Here is a 14,412-nt window from a genome sequence, read left to right as displayed (position 1 = left end):
GCGTAGATGAAAATTGTTCCACACAATTTTAAATTTCTTAATATTTGCCTTCTCTCCCTTCATGCAATTCAGATATTTTGTCCATTTGCATTAAACCAAACAGTTGATGAACATTACATTTGGGGTTGTTCTATTTTAACAATACACATTTCCTTGCAGCCATAACAGCCAAAGTCAGGAATTTATTTTATACCCACTGAGGGAATACATACACCTGTTTTTATCCCCATAACAAAACATTTTTTATTATTTTAAAGTAATAAAAATACTTTGGATCTGTTTCTGACTAAAGATGGATACTAATCTCTAACACACACACACTGCATTTTTCCTGCATTGCTTCCACACTTATATTTTCTATTTTTCTTGCTAGGAAAATCTTCATGGCAAGAAGCTTCTTCTCTTCTTGAACCTGTGTGATCTCTGCTAACCATTCATGGCATTTTATTGATGTGTACCTTGTTATATGTTGCACACCCAATCAATGCTACAGAAAATTGAAAACATTCCAATTAGAATTCAAGCTCAAGTTAGTGTTCCATTATTGATATTGCCGATATTATTTGCAGCAGATATACACACCAACAAAATGTGAATAATCCACTTGGCAGAAAAAAAAAAATTAAATATCTACTTTATATTTTACTTTCAATCCTGATATTTTACTGGTTTTAAAAAGGTCCTAAACATTTCTACCTACCCAGGGTGCTGCTTACTCATCAGAATCCCAGGTAGGTATAACACATCTTATATACCAACAAAGCATACAAAAATGAACTCAAGAAAGAAGACTGTATGAATGGTGGATGTAGCTATAATGAAGAACATATATCTTTAATTCTAAAAATAAGTGTGTAAAATTTTAAAATACGTCAGGAAAAAAAAGGGTGCATGAATAAAACAAGGAGAAAGCCTCTAAGAACTCAATGTAAACATAACAAGCAAAAATCAACCCGCTAAAGAGTGCACTTTTGAAATAAGAAGGACTTGCCCATACAAGAGGAACCTCCTAAAGTGCCAAGCTCTGCCTTTTATGCTATTTTAGAAATGAAAACAAATCTTCAAAAGTCTTCTAGGTTTAACTAACCTAATTATATTTTGTCTATTTCTGGTTAACTCCTACAAAGGAACTGTGCAGGCAGATACTAAGCTGCCTAGAAAACATTTACTCTTTAATTTAAAAGTAAATTCCACAAGAGCTTTACTTCTGATTGCCCTAAACAAACTCCTCCACACTGAACATTTCTGAACTTTATGCTGCAGCATTACATTTATGGACAATAAGGAATGTGAATCCAAACAAAACTAGTAATTTGAAATGTATAAATATAAACTCGCCAAACCACTGTCAGTACCATCTATCAGAATTACAATGCATTGTACATAGGACAGATATTTTCCTAAAGAATAAATTACCTGTAGATAAACATTTTTTCTGACTGTCCCTAGAAAGGGAATCTCTATCCAGTTCCATGTAGATTAATATATGCAACAGCACACTAGCATTTAAGACACTTTTCTAGCAAAAACAGTCCCAGAAGAAATTGTAGTTTGTTAACTGGGCACTTATGCCCTACTGAAGCTGCAGTTAAATATGGATACTTTAACATATATAAGGACAAAGAATACAGGAAGACAGTTTCAAACCTTGGATCCTAGCTTTTCCTTAAATATCAATTTTAAGTCTCACTGGTATTCTTTTGCAGACCAGATAGAATTTGATACACAGGAGGACAGATATAGATCTTTCCTTGGTTTACCATGCAGATATGCGAGTAACAATTTGAGCTCTCTACTTTAGGAGCTACTGTATAAAATTGGCATTATCTGCTTCTGGTTTAATGATACCAATTCCTTAATATATGCATGTTTACTAGATTACCAAAGATTTATTTTTACCTATGGGGGGTCTGGGGTAACTAGACACCAGGAATGGGAAGGGAGTTAGGATGTTATGTAATTTTTTAAAATATATATATATTTTAAACTTTTTGGCCTGCTGTGCAGCTAGGGGATGGTTGGGAGACAGTCTTCCAAGACCCCCCAGGGGATTTTATTTCACTTTGGATGAGTTGGTTTTTGGGTCAGGTAGCCCTTTAAATTTTGCCAAAGAAGCATCAGGACATGTGCTAGCACAGGGGTCGGGAACCCATGGCTCGCGAGCCAGATATGGCTCTTTTGAGGGCTGCATCTGGCTCGCAGACACGTGTCGCCATACTTCGCGGTTCCCCGCTGACCCAGCTGCTCCCCGGTCCTCCGCCGCCCGGGCTTAAAATGCTGTCAGCCCGGGCGGAACGCGGCAGGACAGCTGGAGTCAGCGGCACCGGCGTGCTCTCTTCTCCTCCCCCCCCCCCGCGGCCCGGAAGAGGAAGTGGAGAGCATCGGGTGCCTGCGCGGGAAGAAGAGACCACACTAGCGTGGTCTCTTCTTCCGCGCAGGCACCCGATGCTCACCACTTCCTCTTCCGGGCCGCGGGGGGGAGGAGAAGAGAGCACGCCGACTGGAGTCATCCGGGTGCCTGCGCGGGAGTCAACGGGTGTCAGCCGGGTGCCAGCGCTGGAGTCATCGGGTGCCTGCGCGGGTCTTCCCGCGCAGGCACCCGATGCTCTCCACTTCCTCTTCCGGGCCGCGGGAAGAAGAGAGCACGCCGGTGACTGCAGCGCGGCTCGGAGGAAAATGAAAATCTTCAACCGCGGCCGATGGGACTCCGCCTTCGCCTCCGCGAGGGCTGAAAATGAAGGAGGTTAGCGTTGGGAGGTGGCTGCTGCTGCCGCGAGTTCCCGGGGGGGGGGGGGGGGGTGGGGGAGAGAGAGAGTGAATGAGCGAGCAAGCATGTGTGTTTGAGATCCTGTGTGTGTGAGTGAGAGATTGCATGTATGTGAATGATTGAGAGCCTGTATATGTGAAAGAGAGTATGTCTGTGATTGAGATCCTGCCTGTGAGAGAGAGAGCATGAATGTAAGTTTACCATTGGGAACCTGTATGTGTAAGTTTGTAATTGAAAACCTGTTTGTTTGAAAGAGTATGTGTGTATGATTGAGATCCTTTGTGTGTGAGAGAGATCATGTGTATGTATGATTAAGAGCCTGTGTGTATAAGTAAGAGAGAGATCATGTGTGTCTGTGTCTGATTGACAGCTGGTTTAGGTGATGGAGCATGTGAGTATGTGATTGAGAGCCTGTGTTTAAATGAGAGAGAGAGACCATGTGTGTCTGTGTGATTGAGAGCTGATTTAGGTGAGGGAGCATGTGAGTATGTGATTGAGAGCCTGTGTTTAAATGAGAGAGAGAGACCATGTGTGTCTGTGTGATTGAGAGCTGATTTAGGTGAGGGAGCATGTGAGTATGTGATTGAGAGCCTGTGTTTAAATGAGAGAGAGAGACCATGTGTGTCTGTGTGTGATTGAGAGCTGATTTAGGTGAGGGAGCATGTGAGTATGTGATTGAGAGCCTGTGTGTAAATGAGAGAAAGAGAGGACATGTTTGTAAGCATGTGAATGAGAGTCTGTGTGTGAGAGAAAAAGACAGCATGTATTTATGTGATTGAAAGCCTGTGTGTGTGTAAGCGTGAAAAGATAGACAGCATGTGTGTAAATGTGTAATTAAGAGCCTATATAAGTGAGAGAGAAAAAACATTTGTATATGTGAGTGACTGAGAGCATGTGTGTATAGGTGTGTCATTGAGAGCCAGTGTGAGAGAGAGCGCTGGTATGTGACTGAGAGAGGAGAAAGTTCCAAGCAAACCACCCCACCTTCTGCTAATTCAGAACAATCTCAGGACACCTGGATATCAAACGTTCCCAGGTATGCAGAGCAAAAAAATTTTTGTATCCTTATTATTTTTCATTACTGGATCTTTGTGTCTGCTATTTTGAAATATTTTGTTGGTATCTGGAAATGTTTTATATGAGTTTTTAATTATTGGATATTCCACTCATCAGCTGTTTCGAAATATGTTCTTTTTGTTAGTACAGTTTTACTGCTGATGATTTTATATTTCTTGATTTGTTTTATAAGGATGTGTGATGTTTCTTTTTTCCTTTGTTACACTGCATACAGAGACTCTGGCTTGTTGCAGTTTCCAATTCAGTTTTTGTCTGCATGCTTCTTGTTATGCGTTTTGGTCTCTTTATTCTATGTTAGGTGAGGGACAGCACGTGATTCAGGTGAGGTTTTCTGCTGGCGTGTAGTTTCTGTGTAGGACTCTATAGCAGCCTGACTTGGTCCGTTTTCCTAATAGGAGATGTATTGGTGTCTTAAGGCCTGGTGTAATATTTTCAGAGACTTATTGTACTTTAAAAGTGTGATCTTACATAAAATGCACACATTTACTTGTATTTAGTTTTAAACATATTGTATGGCTCTCATGGAATTACATTTTAAAATATGTGGCGTTTATGGCTCTCTCAGCCAAAAAGGTTCCTGACCCCTGTGCTAGCACGTAAGCAGCAAAAAATAGACATTACAAAAATGTTCACGCTTTTTCAGTTCCTGGCAGGGTATGAAAAAAGTCTTAAGTGTAGAATGCAAGAGAAAATCAGAATGCAAAGCAGTGGAAATGACATTAGCAATTTTAGAAATGAAGAAATGGAAGCATTATGTAAAAGTACATATGAATCTTAATCATTCTAGTAGTTACTGGCATGCCATTGCTCACTAACAGCATACTTCAAGATTACATGGGAACATAGCTGCTTTCCTACAGAAGCCTTCCTGCATATAAACCTGTGAGGTTATGTATATATAAGTATTAAAATTGCAATACACTGCTAAGAGGGTGTTGCTATTATGGAGCTGAAATAAAATGGAAGACAGAGGTAAGAGCTCAAAAGGGATTGTTTAGGGGAAAAGGAAGATATTTATTTTTAAATTTACCACCTCATTTAATTTTACCACTATTCAAAAATTGATAAAGTAAGATTTATATGTTCTCTGCTTCTCCTTCCCCCCCCCCCCCCCCCCCAGAAAAAAAAAAAAAGAAAAATAGGTATTTAATACAATAAAATACATCAAGTGTTGTTCCTGATCTTGGTTACAAAAGGTTAAAAAGTGGCTTCTTCTAAGATTGAGCTACAGCAAGCGGGCTGACAATCACTGATGACTTAGAATTTCATCTCTTAGATCAGGGGTCAGGAACCTATGGCTCGCGAGCCAGATGTGGCTCTTTTGATGGCTGCATCTGGCTCGCAGACAAATCTTTAGTAAAAAAGTAAAAATCTAACAAAACCCCCCACCCTCCTGACCCCCCCCAAGACCTGCCAAAAGTCCCTGGTGGTCCAGCGGGGGTCCAGGAGCGGTCCGGGAGCGATCTCCTGGACTTGGGCTGTCGGCTGCCAGTAGTCAAAATGGGGCCGTCGGCTGCCAAAATGGCATCGACGGCCCTTTGCCCTTACTATGTCACAGGGGCTACCGCCACCATTGGTCGACCCCAGTGACATAGTGAGGGCAAAGGGCCGTCAGCGCCATTTTGACTACTGGTAGCCGACAGCCCAAGTCCAGGAGATCGCTCCTGGACCACTCCTGGACCCCCGCTGGACCACCAGGGACTTTTGGAAGGTCTTGGGGGGCATCAGGAGAGTAGGGGGTTGTAGTAAATTAATTTGGTAGGTCCTGGGGGAGGGTCAGGAGGGTGGGGGGTTGTAGTTAGTATGGCTCTCCCGGAATTACATTTTAAAATATGTGGCATTCATGGCTCTCTCAGCCAAAAAGGTTCCCGACCCCTGTCTTAGATGGATACCTAGAAACTGTATTTTTTCTTATTGGTGTACAACACTTTGGACAGCGCTAACGAGAAAGTGCTACAGAAATTGTTTAAATAAATAGATTGTACTTCAAGGGTAGCAAAATAAATGTATGCAAGTATTTTAAAAAATTGAAGCTTAAGACTGATTATGCAAACTGAGAAATAAAATATTATTCTAAGGTGAGATGAACAGAAACCCAGTGTTTTCAGAGGAGCTTCTAGATAATAGCCGTTTTCTTTACAGAAAGTCACATACAATAAATAGAACATGGTAGAAATGTTCTGAATCTGCAAATGTTTCGTTTAATATGCAATGTACATACCACTGTTTGACATCTGAAAGAGGTTGTTCTTCTCAAACTTCTTGAAAACACTTCCTTTTATTTCAACAAACTGTAATTTAAGCATCAAGAATTAGCTTCCCTGCAGTAATCAATGTGAAGCACTTCTTGGACATCAGGAACAGGATATAACATAAAACTGCCAAACAGCTAAGTCAATTTTGTATCAGATTACTGCATTCCTTTGCAGAGTATAAGGTGCATTTTCATGACATGGAGATACTAAATGTTGCTACAGTGAGCTGAGTTGCTTATCTGTAACTGGCATTCTCCCAGGACAGCAGGATGTAGTCCTCACATATGGGTGATATCACTGGACGGAGCCCTATCACTGAGTGCACTGAGCATGCCCTGCATGCCATGATCCCAGTGTCCACAGGGGTCTCCCTTCAGTCTCATTTGTAGCAAAAAGTGCGAGCGAAAAATAAAATAAAATAATAAAATCTATGTGGACCCAACTCCACGGGGTGGCGGGTGGGTTACGTGAGGACTACATCCTGCTGTCCTGGGAGAACACCTGTTACAGGTAAGCAACTCTGCTTTCTCCCAGGACAAGCAGGATGGTAGTCCTCACATATTTATTTATTTATTTTATTTATTAACTTTTATTTACCGACATTCGTGCAGCACATCATGCCGGTGATTAGCAAGCTACAGGCTGACTCACATTACAACAGGCCAATAGCAGACAACTCGTGCGCAAACACAATAATTGGGGCGCTAATGGCAATGAGGCGGCAGCCTGAAATCACAGCAGGTGGTTGTGGAAGGAGTTGGGGATTATACTGGAACGAGTTTGCCAAGACAGATTGCCAAAGGCAGAGTCTTGACGGACTTCTGTATATAAGCAGTAGAGGGCTGCGAATGTGTGAAGAGAGCTCCATGTCGTAGCCTAGCAGATGTCGGCAATTGGTACTGATCGATAGCGTGCTACAGATGTTGCCATGGACCTTACAGAACGTGCCTGTACTCCCCCATAGAGAGGAAGGCCTGCTGCATCATAGCAGAATTTGATACAGTCTGCTAGTCAGTTGGAGAGAGTTTGTTTGCCCACTGGAACTCGTAGCTCATCTTTGTCAAAGAAGGAAAGAGCTGGGTAGATTTCCTATTGAGTGCAGTGCGGTCTAGGTAGAATGAAAGTGCATGCATACAGTCCAAGGTGTGCAAAGCCCTCCCGCCTTGGTGGGAGAGGGCCTTGGGAAAAAGTGGGCAGACTATAGACTGAGTAAGGTGGGAGGTTGTGTCCAGCTTAAGAAGGAATTTAGGGTGAGTATGGAGGACCACTTGGTCATGGAGGAACCTAGTTTCGGGTGAGTATGCAACAAGGGCTTGTAACTCCTGACCCTTTTAGCAGAGGTGATGGCTACGAGGAAAAGAATTTTCCATGTTAGAATTTTAATGTTATAGGAATGCAAAGGCTTGAACGGGGAAGGCATGAGCCTTGAAAACACTAGGTTTAGGCCCCATTCCGTAACCAGTGATCGTAGAGGAGGCTTAAGTTATAGAAAACCCCTGATAAGCCGGCTCATAAGGGGTTGAGCCGTTAACTGGGTATTCTCTACTCCCTGGTGGTATGCTGAGATGGAACTGAGGTATACCCGTGCAGAGGATGTCTGGGAACCAGAATCCGAAAGGTATCCTAGATAGCCTAATAGAGTTGGAGTGGGGCAGAAAAAAGGGCGCAATACCTTTTTGTGCTCACTAGTGGGTAAAACTTGCACATTTCAAATGGTAAGATTTAAGTGAGGAAGGTTGTCCTGAAGCTACAAGTACCTGAGAATATTAGTAAGTCCGTTTTATGAGATTGACCTGTGGGCAGGTGAATCGGTTACTGGACTGATAGGTCGAGAAGTATGGGGGAAACATACTTGTCGAGGCCAGGACGTGGTTATGAGAATCATTGAAACGTGTCCTGCTGTAGCATCACGAGAGTTTTGGCTATGTGTGGTATCGGAAGAGATGCATATAGGAGGCCTTTGTTGCAGGAGTGAGCAAAGGTGTCCATGGTAACGCATTTTGATGCATGTGTAAGGAGTAGAATCTGTCCACTCTGTGGTTCAATTTGGACGCAAGAGGTCGATGGTTGGTTGACCTCTGTGCTAGAAGATTTTGCTCGCTACACATGGATTCAGAGACCACTCCTGAGGATGGAGACATTGATTGAGATGGTCTGTTAATACGTTCGGTATGCCTGTTAGATAAGTGGCCCGGAGATGCATGGAGTGTGCAAGGGCCCAGGCCCAGAACTGCACGGCTTCCTGGCAGAGCAGATAAGAGCCTGTGTGTCACTGTTTGTTCGAGTACCACATTGCCACCATGTTGTCTGTCTGTATCCACAATTTTTGTGAGAGAGACGGTGTTTGACGGCATAAAGGGCATAACGCGGCTCGGTGCTCCAGGAAGTTGATCTGAGACTTTCCATGGAGCGGAGTAGATGCATTTTGGGTTTGGAAGACGTTGATATGAGCTCCTCAACACAAGATGGATTCAACCATGGCCAAGATCATCTGAGGATTTGATACCGGATCGGTGATATGGATCAGGGACGAAAACGGTTGAACTGCTTAGAGCCACTGAAATATGACAATCCACTGAGTTTTCCTCATGGCTAGTCTGGCCATAGGAGTGATGTGGATAGTGGAAACCATGTGGCCCAGCAATGAAAGAATTGATGGGCTGAGGCTATGTTGCATGCACGCAGAGATGTGGAGAATTTGAGAGGATGTTTGCGAGGTTGTTGGGCAGGAAGTCCATTGCGACTGTAGTGCCCAGAACTGCTCCATATGGGGATTTATGATAGTTGATCAGAAAATCCAGCCAAATTTAGGAGATTTATAGTGAGTCTTAGAGAATTTAGCTCCTTGCTTGGATTGACTTCTTATTAGGCAGTTGTCGAGGCAAGGAAAGGCGTGAATGCTGTTCTTTGTAGATAAGCGGCAGTCACTGCTAGGCAATTGGTAAAATACCTAAGTTGTGAAGCTAGTTCGAACAGCAGAACTTGGAATTGAAAATGTTATTGACTCACTATGAAGCACATAAAAAGACCAGAGGATAGAGGCAACCCACTTATTGTAGGAAGCATGGTGCCGAGAGACACCATTCTGAACTTTTCTTTCTGAAGAAATTTGTTCAGACTTCTGAGATGCAGGATGGCGGAGATCGCCTGCTTTCCGTTGAAAGAAGGAAATAGTGGGATTAAAATCCTCTGCCTTGTTGCGCCTGGGGAACAGTACCCCCAAGCCCTGGTCCTCAGTGAGATGGCCGCTCTGTAGTCTGGCAAGGTTGAAAAATCCAGGAGCCTGCCCGACTGGAGGAGCTGGTGTAACCTGGATATCCGTTGGTCTCACTCGAGAGCGGTAAAAGGTCTTTCTAGCATTCCTCTCTGCTGTTCAAGAAATGTAGAGAGTTGTCGCAGGTCTCATGGTGGTCTTGCAATTGAGGCACTGTCTGCTGGATCTTTTGCATGGCAGACCAGCTAATTTATCTTTGACTTCGGGCCATAAATCAGAGGCCGGAAGCCAGGTTACTATCGAGTACAGAGTCCTGCTACTGGCAACGGGAGGACGTCTCAAAGCAATCCCGTGTTGCTGGCAGAAAGGTTCCCTTGGTGTTGTGTCAAACATAGCTGGTAAAATACAATATGTGACACCCATATGGTTCTTGGAAGATGTGATGACCTAGAACTTTCCGAGAACATCTGGCCTGTTTTAGTGACCAGGTCTCAATGGGATCTGTGTCAAAGCGGGATTAGTGTGCCCATCGCCCTTCGCGGTGGAGCTCAGAAGGACGAGTCGGCAGCAATGACTTAGGCTGTCGTTGGTAGGTGTCGCAACGAGGCAGTGCCACAATGGTGCGAATATCGATGGCTTCGGTGTTAGTAGATTCCGGCAGGCATCGAGGACAGCCTGAGGGAAGTAAACGTCCAGCTTGACCCTGTAAGCTGGTATGGGAAGCACAGCTACAGGGGAGACAGGCTAGGCATTACTGGCACTTACACATTAATTTGTGGTGGCTCAGTACCCAGCACCGGTGTCGGTGGGAAACGCCTCAGTGCCTTGGGTGCAGAGGAGCACGGAGACTTGTGTACCCGGGCCCGCTTCGCAACTGGCTCGATGGACATTGATGCCGGTGCGGTATCAGTGCCTGCACCGAACATAAAACATGCCAGTGCTGGCAGCGACGTTTCCCTCGGAGCTCGACCCGGTCATTCTCCAGCACTGAGGAACTGCAACCGATGTCGGTGACTGTTGTTTACCATGGCAGTAGCCATGTTTCCCTCGGCGCTCGGCCCGGTCATTCTCCAGCACCGAGGAAGATGCCATGGATGGCGTTGGTGTCGGACAGTCACCATGCCGGTGACTATTCCCACGGTGCTTGGCCCAGTCATTCTCCAGCGCCGAGGAAGAAGCCCTCGCTGTCTTGGATGGCATTGGTGATGGACTATCACCGTGCCTCCAATGCTCCTGGCATTGTTTGTCGCCCAAGGATTACACTGGGCTCTGGGTTTAGAACCCAAAGCATGGAGCATTTTGTTTAGTCGAGGGCACTGATTGAGGTATAGATACAACGGGGGCATCGACGGCATGGAAGAGGGCATCGAGGGAATCAATGGAGGCACCAATGGAATTGATGGAGGCACCAATGGAATTGATGTGAGAATCAACGGCATCGATGGCGGCCCTGGCAGCAACTGTCGTGGACGTCCCTATCCCTCTAACCCTAATGAACCCGGTGGAAGGTCGCAGGACGGACATTCGTGGGCATCGCAGGGCGGACCGAAGGTGATAGGGAGAAAAGAGGGCCGCAATTCGGTTGGTAACCCGGGGCAACCTATAGCGAAGTAACAGGAACCAACTGAAAATCACCGAGCGTCGATGAAATGTACGCAAAGGGAGACCCATATAGGGAAAAATTATTTGTGAAGTAAAACTTCAAGTGTTTCCGTGATGAAAAGTTGTGAGAAAAATCTCAGAGCTCCTGGAAGCGAGGCAAACTGCATCGTGAAAAAAAAGACTGAAGGGAGACCCCTGTGGACACAGGGATCATGGCATGCTGGGCATGCTCAGTGCACTCAGTGTGCCAGTTCCAGTCATAAGGCTCTATGATAAAGCTCCATCCAGTGACGTCACCCATATGAGGACTACCATCCTGCTTGTCCTGGGAGAATCATTTCATCATCATGCCTCATTGTTTAGGATGCAGAGGTACTTAAATCACTCAGTACTTACATTATTAGACATCATAATGGTAAGCAATGACTTGTTGTGGGAGTTGAAAGCTACATTAAGAGTTGTTGCTTGAACCAGTATAAGGATGGCATGCAAAACTGGATCAGACATTTTAAGGAAAATACATTTGAATTCTATATTAAGGAAACAATACAATTAACACATTAAAGTGCTTTTTCCAAATGAAGGCAAAGGTGGCCCAGGAAAAGCAAAGAATGAATTCATTCTTAAAAAGCAATTGTTCATTTCTCAGCTTTCACTGGAGCATCCCTTGCCTTTTCTTCCAAATGCAAAATGGTACCCAGCTGCATGAACAGAAAACTTTAGCATTATGTATTTTAATTTTAAAAAGTATTCAGAAGATGCTGTTGAAAGACCTGTTCGTTTTTCTTCAAAATTAATTGTAGCCAGCAAACTAGTTTAACTTTTTACCGATTAGTATTTCTTTCAAACTAGCCTAGCATTCAAATTAGCTCACACAAGCACAACGTATTCCACCTTTCACAGTACTGAAGCCATGCAAAATATTCTTGCTCAAATCATTTAAGTTCTTGATGGTAATGAAAAAATTATTTCAAAGAAATTAACAAATGAATGAAAAAATGACTATTATTAAAAAAAAACCCACACACCACACCCAGGTAGAGTTCTTCCATCAAGCGTATGCTTCACTTCCAGGTTTTATGAAAGATTCCTATTTCAAGGTTATGAAGAGCTTTATATAAAAGAGTAAGGTACTGGTGAAAACAAGAATTATATGAAATAAAAAAAAAATAGGAAGGGAAAGATAAGAGAGGATAAAATATAAATCAGTCAGCACCACAGATTATGCAGATAACTTAACACTTCTCAGAATATTATTAAAATAATTAAACAAATACCAATGATTTTTTTTTTTTTTTTTTTTTTTTTTAAAGAAAAGTGTTACATTTTTCTTGGTGAACATGGTACCCCCCTACTAATATATGCACATATTAAATCTCATCTCAACTAAGTTTCACCTTAAGAGGAAAAAGTAATGAATGGAGCAAGGTATGCTTAAAACAGGTCAAGTGCGTTATTTTACTTTTAATGCTCCTGCTAGGTCTTTGGACAGCATATTAATCCAAGGTCAGAGATCAAAAACATGATGCAGACCAAAAATCAGCTTTACTGCATCATGGGGTGATATTCCAGGATGAGAAGGTAGAACAAGAGTGGCTAAAATTAAAATACAGCCTTCTTAAATGATCATTAGGATGGGAAGTTACACTTTTATTTTCACATATATATATTAGGGTGGCTGATCATATAATTAATAAATGATGAATTCAGAGTAACTATCCTCAGAGAATGGAAGCAATGCATTTGAATAGTTATGTATTGAATGAAAAGACTATCTGCAAATGTATGCAGCAGACTGCCTTGTGACAGACATCTGAACGATGGGGAGCACAGATCTCTTCACTATTCACAGCCATTACAAAGACTTCATGGGATGAGGCACACAAATTTTGCAACTCGAATGAGTACAAGTAGATGGCCTCTGTGAAGGAAGTATTTATGTTTTATTCTTAATACGATCACTATTAGCCTACCTGAGGTGAAAGTGTTAATACAGAGAGCCTTAAAAAGGACCTAAGGCCTTAGAATTTGCTATTTGATGAAAGGATACAGACATACAGAACTGCCATGAAGAAATGAGGAATCACACCAATATGAGCTGTTTTTCTTTCCTTGGGTTCTGTAGCAGTCCAGTAGAGAGCATCCAAAATATCTTGCCCAAAAGATGAAAAAAGACGATCAGCCACCTACAGAAATAAGGCAAGCAAATGAATGTCCTCCTCCCAAAAAAATAATTAAAACAAGCATGAGCTCTGCTCCTCAGGAAACTTCTGAAAGATTATTCATATCTTTTTCAATGTTCACAAAGGGAAAGAGTAAGAATCTGGAAAATACAGAGGACACTGGAAAGCTAAGCTTATCGTTGATTGAGGCCTTATAAAAATGACAATGCCATACATTCATATTTCTCCAAACCTCTAACCCTCCCCACCTCCACCCCCTTGTTTTTCTCTCATTTTAAATCTACTTGCTCAGATGAGAAGGCTAAATGGCTCAGGCTCCCTCACTGGTGAAAGGACAAGTTTTATCCGATACTAGGCCTCTCAGAAGTGCTCTTCAGCCAGCAGAGATTGTCTGGATCAGCAGCTGCATTCCTTCACGACATGTGTAAGCCCCCCTTCAACCACCCAGCAGGAGACTCAAATCTGAGTCTCCTGTGCTTTAGCTCTAATGCGGGATAATTTTATTACCTGATAAGTAAAACTAATCTAAATCACTTTGTAAAATATGCATTAGTACTAAGTAATAAGTGAACATAATAGGGTACATGTCACATGGAATAACATGCACAAGCTCTGCTTTTGAGAACCTATACTATGTTCCATTACTTACCCAAATCAGTCCAGACTCTTGGATTTTGTACACTGCCAGCAGATAGAGACAGAAAGTTTTATTGACACTGCTATATAACCTAATGCAATAGTTCTCAACAGGTGTGTCGGGACATACTGGTGTGTCACGAGGTCCTGGGAGGTGTATCGCAGGGCCAGCAGATGGCTGCCTCCTTATCAGCCCGGGTGGGAGTTGGTTGATTTCTCTTACATTGGGCCTGATGGGAGGCTACTCTCACTTCCTGCTCTTCTTTCTGGCCCAGTAGGAGGCTGTTTCCTCCTTCATTCAGATCACAGTGAGACATTGCCAAGCTCCTGCTGTTCTGGGTCTGATGGGATGCAAACTTTATCTTCCCCTGCTGAGTCTGGGAGTGATGCTGCTGATGATCTCTTCACCCTGTGGAGGGTGGGGGAAAGGAGGTTGGGGATGCTGGGCAGAAGAAGGTGGAATGGAGAGGGAGTGTGGGGGCTGCTGAGCAGGAAGGGGTAGGAGACAGGGGGGGGGGTCGGGGTAGCTGGGCAGGCAGGGAGATGGGATGAAGAGGGTAGGGAAAATCAAGCAGAGGAGAGAAGGAGCACAGGGAAGAGGATGTGGGGGGTCAGGAATGCTGGGCAGGGATAAGAGTGTGAACGGATGATTGAAAGGGAGTAATTGGGAAAAGTGAA

At 43.5% G+C, this 14,412-nt stretch overlaps 1 protein-coding gene across 1 annotated transcript in view; it reads right to left on the bottom strand.

The window, feature by feature from the left end:
- The window catches only part of TAPT1 (transmembrane anterior posterior transformation 1), a 247,801-nt gene that overhangs the window by 138,593 nt on the left and 94,796 nt on the right, over positions 1-14,412 (bottom strand). Inside the window, exons 5-7 of the mRNA XM_029590601.1 lie at positions 12,966-13,101; positions 11,312-11,409; positions 6,066-6,135 (exon numbers count right to left, since the gene is read on the bottom strand). Coding sequence (XP_029446461.1) covers positions 6,066-6,135; positions 11,312-11,409; positions 12,966-13,101 — 304 coding nt within the window. The remainder of the gene's footprint in view (positions 1-6,065; positions 6,136-11,311; positions 11,410-12,965; positions 13,102-14,412) is intronic.

This window comes from Rhinatrema bivittatum, chromosome 1 (assembly GCF_901001135.1).
Source record: "Rhinatrema bivittatum chromosome 1, aRhiBiv1.1, whole genome shotgun sequence".
NCBI classification, from domain to species: Eukaryota; Metazoa; Chordata; class Amphibia; order Gymnophiona; family Rhinatrematidae; genus Rhinatrema; species Rhinatrema bivittatum.
Note: the sequence above shows the minus strand (reverse complement) of the source record. Positions and strands in the feature narration are given on the sequence as shown.